Source organism: Opisthorchis viverrini, assembly GCF_000715545.1.
Source record: "Opisthorchis viverrini unplaced genomic scaffold opera_v5_105, whole genome shotgun sequence".
In the NCBI taxonomy this organism is placed as follows: domain Eukaryota; kingdom Metazoa; phylum Platyhelminthes; class Trematoda; order Opisthorchiida; family Opisthorchiidae; genus Opisthorchis; species Opisthorchis viverrini.
In genome coordinates, this window is record NW_008751759.1 from 1,404,669 (window position 1) to 1,412,994 (window position 8,326).

At 46.5% G+C, this 8,326-nt stretch overlaps 1 protein-coding gene across 1 annotated transcript in view; it reads left to right on the plus strand.

Annotated features, from left to right (window-relative positions):
- Window positions 1–773: 773 nt before the first annotated feature.
- Window positions 774–8,326, plus strand: part of T265_05483 (hypothetical protein) — a gene marked incomplete at both ends in the record, with an annotated part of 14,427 nt that continues 6,874 nt past the window's right edge. Inside the window, one exon of the mRNA XM_009170494.1 lies at window positions 774–844. Coding sequence (XP_009168758.1) covers window positions 774–844 — 71 coding nt within the window. The remainder of the gene's footprint in view (window positions 845–8,326) is intronic.

Below are 8,326 nucleotides of genomic sequence, written 5' to 3' on the forward strand. Positions count from 1 at the left end.
AACACGTGATGAAACACCTAGCTAACAACTGCAATGGCCTCCAGTAAACTGAGGTTTATTCCCCTAGCTAGCAACTGCAATGACCTCCAGTAAACCTATACACTGAGGTTTATTGCTATAAATCTAGAAAACAAGTAGCCGTAACAACCGAGTACTGCGGAAATGTTGTATCTTGTTCTGAAAGTTCGGGAAGGACAACCTTGCAATGAATGCGGCATCGGATCATGGGAATTTTTATTCTCGTTGGTGATGATGAGTATAGTTTGGATGCCACGTCAGGCACTGATAATAATCGTTCAGCTGTAGCCCCCTTTAGGTGCCTACCTGTCATGCCAACGGAATCAGGCACGAGGGCTGGGGTACTGCCAGGTTGCCCAAGCCTAGGCAAGGGAAGTCGATAGGCGGAGGTCGGGTTCGAACCATGAACCTTTAGGTCCATGCTCTGATGCACGAACCACTGAGCTATCTCGAGCCCTCAGTCGCTGATAGTGTGAATTCAAGCCTGAGAACATCACAAACGAGAGATTCAGCTGGGTTCCAGGTGGGTCTTTCGAAAAACCAAATTAGTTTGCAAATGAGTGAATATTCGCTAATTTCGTGAAATTTAGTTTCAAGTAGAACATAAGGTTGACGGAAACCCGGGGACTGCGCCTACCTGATGAGCAGGGCGAAACCGATCGTGGGCTGTCGACGGATTTTCAGCAACCTTCTGAGTAGTACATTACAAAGATATACATGTATCGTGATATCTCGAAAATCGTAGCGACTGAAGCATGAGGCGGCTTGGTGCAGCACGTTCAGTTGCCCGAGGACATTACAAACGAGAGATTCAGCTGGGTTCCAGGTGAGTCTATCGAAAAACCAAATTAGTTTGCAAATAAGTGTATATTCGCTGAATCCAAGCCACTTTCATGATCAACAAGGCTTCTGGGCTTTTCCACCAACGGCCTGAAAATCGGGCGTCTTCATTTCATGTACCAATAGCACAAACGCCGGACAACATCGATGACGTATTGAAGAACCTGCATTGAACTTTGGTTCTCTAGTTTGGATACTCATGTCAGTTTAGAAAGCCACTCCTTTTTTTTGTTTTAGCCATTGTTTTTTGTTTCTTTTCAAAATTGTTCACTAAGACCCTAGAGGATGGATTCCAAACTGATGTAAACGTTTTCACTAGACGCTCAACTGCGGTTTTCTTTAGCACATTCCATGTCGTCGCACCGGTTGTACGTGAAGGATTATTGGTACTTTGGCCAATTGGTTTTTCATACTTTTACGAAATCCTTCTTTCCAGTTGTACGAGCGTCGACTATTAAAAAGAGCCAATTTTATTAGAATCTTTGGACAATAGCGGACTCCAAACAAAGTGATTCAAAGGTGAGTTCCTCCGCGATTCTGTTTGCTATCACGGTTACTTACTTGACAAAGACGGTTTGCATGATCTTGACGAAAAAATTGGGCCTATTCGTCTGTGTCTCACCATATTTGATGCGTTGAGTGGTGCTTGGTTGATTGTCTGCTTAAGCGATTATCACAGATCCACAGAAGATGGTCTGTCTGCTCTAATACCTGGATACCATATCTTCGGAAAGTGAATATACCCGTCAAACGACAGGGTGTGCTCATGCCCATATTCAAACTGACCAAACATCTAAATTTCCCAAAGACTTGAGATCGGTTTTCATACTTAAGGATGGGTAGTTGTATCTGCCACACTTGATTTATGTTACCTCTAAATGCACGATCACACTACGCGGACTATGTGATGACGCGCATCTGGGCCCCACCAGAATGAATGCCAGGCAAACTATTGAAAATCTGCTTCTAAGTCCAATCCATACATGGCCTAACAAAGGCCTCGTGCGAACTAATCCGGTCCTGCAAATAGTGCATCCAGGTACACTGGTCCACCCACCCAAACCGCCGATGTTTTGCGATGCAGAACACATCGTAATCTATCTGCACCGAGGCCAGTTTTCCGTACACTCTGAAGCTGAACGAGCGTGTACCAGACCACCTCATAAAGTCAATTGGCAGTCAGCCACAATGATCGATTCTCCTAGCCCACAGCTGTCGGATTGTGCGTTGACATGCTAGTCAGGTGCATGCGTGCACAGTCGAATAGAATGGCTACAAAACTCAACTGGCGAGCAACGGTCAACAGTCGCCTACATTCTGCAAGCCACTGCAGCGATCACAACGCTCACAAAACTGATTGATTATCCCAGAGGAAAGGAGGTAGCATCCGATGGCACAGCCTTGCAGCTCATTGGCCGCCTGTTCTTCCTCCGTTTTCTTATCGATTATTGCTTTGCCGTTTTAATAATTGTCTAACATTGTCCACACGCATCCACAACTCCGATCGATCTAGTCTGGCCCGCACACTGTCTTTTCGGTTTGATTGACTGCGTAGGCTGTGGGCTTGCTGCACGTTCATGGAGCGACTAGGCCGGCACGTAGTTGACTCACCTCACAACCGGCATTTAGCTGTTAATTCCTTTTCTGGTCAGGTTTGCATTTTGAGAAATTTACTCACCAGTGACGCGGTTCCATAGAACAGTAAAAACTACTTGGCTCGGTGTTTGAAATTCGTTCGCGTGCACAATTAAAATCCGTCAGGTTATTCGAATGTTTACTTTTTAATGCACGCTCACTTTTCCTTCAGGTCCTGCTTAAACATGTTGACCTTACGTTGAGTTAATTTTTACACCATTATCTCAACACCTGTTTCTGTCTGCCGTGAAGTCTTCCAACTTTGCCTACATTCTTATCGCTGAGACCTCGTGTTTTCGTGTGAATACACACACACACACACACACACACACACACACACACACACACACACACACACACACACACACACACACACACACTTCGTTCAGACGTGACAATCTGTCGTGTTCTGGTGATAACACCGTCGCCTTGCACGGAGTTCACACTCCGGACGCGGCCGAGGATACGCACTACTGATGAGTACTAATGAGTACTGTATCGAGTGCTTCCCCTACTTCTGTGTGGACTCACCAAAGTTATTGCGCCCTGGACAGGAGGACGACTGTTCAAACGAGACTGATGCGGATAGAACTTTCATTTGTGCCCAAATTAGCCTGCTCCACGGATCTAAAGCTTGAAGCAGGAAAAACGGGACCACAGGTCCAGCAAGTCTAGCGGTAACAACCGACCAGAGGTGGTTCATACGGTTCTGCGTGTGCGAATACGATGTTACCTCAATTTGTACCAGGTGAACACGAGCAGAGGCTCTCACTAGATCCGGTGTGTAGATTCACTTACATATCAAGAACGCAAGTTTCAGTACCTCGTTCATGTCCGGATATCTTTGGAAAAAAATCCGTGACCTATGTACTCTGGAGATTTTGTAATGTACTACTCATAAGGTTGATGAAGATCCGTCGACAGCCCACGACCGGTTTCGCCCTTTTTGGGGCTCATCAGGTAGGCGCAGTCCCCGAGTTTCCGTCAACCTTATGTTCTACTTGAAACCAAATTGCCCGAAATTAGCGAATGTACACTCATTTGCAAACTAATTTGGTTTTTCGAGAGACTCACCTGAATCTTTCTTTTGTGATGTTCTCAGGCAACTGAATGTGGAAATGAGTGCATATTCGCTACTCCGGAGATTGTTTGGAAAGCATTGCTATCAGTGAAATAGCGGTACATGATTTCCTCAGGCAGGGTTAAACTGTTGTGTATGGTACATGCTAATGATATGCTCGTGATAGATATTTACGAAGCTCAAAGAGGCAAGCGATGGGTGTCCTAGAACAGCATTCGCACTGCGGGTCGACAGATCGGTCATACCTGTCTTGAAAGACTGTTGGTTGCTTCTATGGTGATTGGTACAAAGCAGTCCGAAAGGATCGCTTTTTAGCTTGCAATTCTGTTGTCAGTAGAATTGGACAGTGGTATAACACAAGAGTACTCTTCTGGAACGACCACCTCGATCAAAAGTTACACCTGTTGGGAGGGATGCAAAATTGAGGGGTTGCAAGTTCTATTGTGCTGTCATATGTAGAGGGCTGTGAATACGGCTGCGTTCTAGAAAAAGACTGCAATGAGCTGTTGACCGCGAATCCAGTAGCTCAGTGGCAAACAGGCAATTTCTTTTAAGAAACTCAGTAAATCTTTGGGGGCGCGGCCAAAACCACTTCGGACGATTAGACGTTTGTTGCAGTAACCCGTGAAAAAACGGACGCTTCCTTGGTGAGTCCAACATCCCCTGTCAGTCACGCTTTGGATTTGCGGGAGTGTATGCACTAGTACTCAAGTTATCCCTCCTGGCAAATTTATACTTAAGTTAGTATATATATGCTGCTTTCAAGATTGACGGGCTTCATCGGCTGTGAAGCATCCAAGCTTTCCAACATAACTGTTGGTCTACGCACCTGTGGACAACCTTGAACGGTGGTTAGGGCTTCTGCAGCTGATAATGCAGAACATTGGGAGGCAGAAGACAAACAAAAACCAAGGAATTGCAGATTACTGACCAAGCACAAAAGGACGAATAAAATAGCGCCGCTGGTCACGTGATATCGTCGGTGAGTACTTCAACTACTGATAACACAACCATAGAGACGACATGCACCAGTGCAGTGAGGACCCAATTACATATTTTTCATGCTCCGTCTGTAGATCGGAACCTGTCTGGACAAGCGGTGCACAGCAAGGCAATCGATCATGTCATAGGGAGCAGGTGACCAATTCAACGTAGCTGGTGCAGCCGAATCAAGCAGCTGATTTGTTGTCAAAAAACGTGTGTCAGCTGGTGCAGCCGAATGTCCAAAGTTGCCATTGTGGATATACACTGCTCCGAAGCTATCGATGTGAGCAGCACCTTTAGTCCTCAGTGCACAGTGTTCACCCTCCACAGCGGTAAAAGTAACACTATGTGGATTGTCAAGTCATAAACATTACCTTTCAACTGACTGGATAGTGCCACGTCAGAACCGGAAGTTTTTGAGTTGAAGAAAAGCAAAGCAGTCCTTAGCAGTTCCGGAAATCACTTCGTTTGCAGCGTTGCCATCCGACTTGAAGCAACCACCAAGATAAGCAAATATATGCGCCCCTCTAGTGATTCAGATGTCAGGAACAAATTTGCTGGTATGCTCACCTAGTAGCAATGTTGTGGATGTAAGTAGAATATATGCGCCCCTCTAGTGATTCAGATGTCAGGAACAAATTTGCTGGTATGCTCACCTAGTAGCAATGTTGTGGAATGTAAGTAGCCTGAGTGCGCTGCTTGGCTGTTGGTTTGTTCGCCGAGCCTGGCAGTCGGATTGCACTCAACCCTGCACTGACGGTATCACCTCGATTGCTGATGAAACGTTTGCAGTCCAACTGCCAAGCTCGGCGGACAGACCAACAACCAATGCTCACCTAGTCTTAGAACAGTTCTTTGCACCTTGGAGGTACAAATCACGTAACAAATTGCACGACTGCATGGTCTAGATTATTTAGTGTAGTTTGTATCCGAATGGAATCCGAACTGGGTAGCGCAATGTCGTCCACTCATCTCAAGTCTTCAGGGGCTTCAACGGTAAAGAGCTCCACGCAGTGAGCGTTTCGACCGTGAAGTCGAACAGGAACGGTGGTAAAAGGTGACGATGAAGAACACCACTTTTACTGATAAAATCAGGAAAATTATATCGGTAGAACATCACGTGCCGGTGGATGTTATCCTACGGAGTGGAGGTGAATGATGAGAGTGCCTGTAACATCTCCAAAGAGGAGGCATCGCCAAACAGCAATAGAATCGACTGAATAGGATACTGCTTCTAGATTTAAGAAGACAAGGATTGCTGGCCTTCTCATGTCATACCCATGTTCAAGTTGTCGCGGGGTAAAATGTGCTGACGGTACCTTGCTTAATTTTCTCGACTCACAAGTGCTCGTAGGCTTGAGTGGAATGAAAGAACCAAGCAGTTTAAAATCGTATTGACTAAATGGAGGCCCTTTTGAAGGCAAGAACAGCATCTATCGTCCCTCTGACACTTCTTTCTTCCTCCAAATGCGGCAGCTACAACCAGTGTACGACGAGTACGCGGTTCTTACAGCTGACAATGATGATGATGATATCTGAGTTTTGTCACGCTTTGAGTACGTACCCCTTTATCCTTGAGCAAGACAAGGGGAAGACAGTCGAAACCGGTGCTTTGTGTCTCTTCAGAAGTTCGAGTTACTTTTTGACCTCGCGTTATGTTGGGACCGAACAGCTCACCTCTGAAGCTGGTCGTGCATTGGTCTTTAGGCTGGGCACCGTGGGTCCGTTGGATTGTCCTTCGAGGTGTTCCGCCCACGGAGCGGGAAGGTACAACTTGAAGCGGACTTTTCAGCCATCCTCTTTGGTAATGTCTTTCTTGACCGACAACTTCGTTTGCCTGGTGCTACAGATAAATCGAAAAAACGACTTGACTGTTTCCAATTGTCACCACGTTTTACAGTTCTCATTTTCTCCCTAACCACCAGTTCTGCCAATCAAACTTGAGAATTCGAAACAAATGTTTCGGAGATTTTGGTTCGACGGTATCACCCTGTTTGGCTCACTCAGGGATATTTATGAAGTCCAATCATAATTGATTTGTGGCTTCGTTTTCGGACGCGAACGGTTGAATATCGAGTGTTCCGGATTTCGAACCACGCTTTATTCGGCCGACTGGTTTGTTTCGTTTTCGTCCGTTGTCTAGACAGCCGCTGCTTAGAAACCCCTTTGACAATGGCATGTCGCACAATGAATGTCGTAATAGCGTTTATCTTGGTCATGAGGAGGCGAGCTGCAACACGAGCCATGGGGTAATCCAATGCCGTAAACATCTCTAGTTGATTGGTCTGCCGTCCCCCTGTTCGAACGGTCATGGTTACCAGGGTACCTACATTTACTGGCGGAATTCTGTGTGCAATGAATGGAGGATAATCAGGAGGCTGCAAGATGGCCAAGTGGTCGAGGATAATCAGGAGGCTGCAAGATGGCCCAAGTGGTTAGACCTCGAATTTACTGCCCGGAAGGTCCGTGGTTCGAACCCGACCTCTACCTCTCGACTTCCCCTGTCTAGACCTGGGCAACCTGGCAGTACCCAGCCCCCGTGCTTCCTTCGGGTGGTGTGGCATCTAAGCACCGGAAGGGTGCAACAGCTGAACGTAAAACAAGAGAATAACCAGCCCATAGCTGTGGGAAGCAATTGCGTTGTCGGTTCTGGGAGCATCCACAGAAAACCTGCTGCTGAGACAGCTGTCATACTTATCGAGTCCCGGAATCTGGGCGTCAGGATCGTCAGCTAGAGTACTGGTATCCGTGTACGTCGTCATACGTAGAAATCTCTGCCGCAAGTGTCTTATCTTCACTGCTGAACTTTGTGCGGGAACAGCGAATAGACCGCTCATTGCTGATTCAGACAGACCAAGCCAACCCGACTGCACACATTCGGCTACTCACAGAAGTTAAGCAGATCCTGTTCAGCCCTCTCGTCTGGATCACCCTGAACCCGGAGAATAGACCGTCAATAAACCTAACTGTTCTGGACCGTATTCAGACCCAGTGCTGTATGTTTCGGTAAAAGTGCACATCGGCAAAAGGGTGCGAGTAAGGGAGATCTGTTGTCCCACCATGTGGGAATTAAACGCTGCTAATGTGAACAGATTTATTGATGCTATTTTCACGTTTAATTTCCATCTTTTTGGGTATACGGTTAGAAATGAACGCAGAATCTATGGATCTTCAAACACACGGGGTCATATTGGCAGGATCACTAGTTGGGGTTGAAATTGGCCAACTGAACGGATAGTCGCTGCTCTGATGTTGCGTACGGAAATTTAACCTAACGATTGCCCAGGCCAAGGAAAGGATTCTTGTTGACGTATCCTACCTTCAGTCTCTGATCCAAGAATCTCCAGGAATGCCCAGTGTTCTCCGTAAGAATAGCACTCAGAGTCCCTTATTTGCGATTTATCCCGAAGTGAATCGATTTTATATTCTAACAACGTGAACTCTCGCGACTGACAGATTGGACTTTTTTTTAAACAACGGAAGACGACTGTAGAGCACTCGCGTAACAACAGTGACTCCTCATGTAACCATCAGTTCCTCTAGTCATGAGGCTGCGTAGTAACCACTGACCTGTTCGAAGCCGATTTCCGCACTGGAGAAAATGCCTTGTGCTGCACGCAGGCCGCCTCATGTTTCAATTGGCACGGTATTCGAGATATCGCAGTATATTTTAATAAAGGAAACTACTCACAAGGTTGCTGAAAACTCTTCGACAGCCCACGACCTCTTTCGTCGTTCTTGGGGCTCATCAGGTAGGCGCAGTCCCCG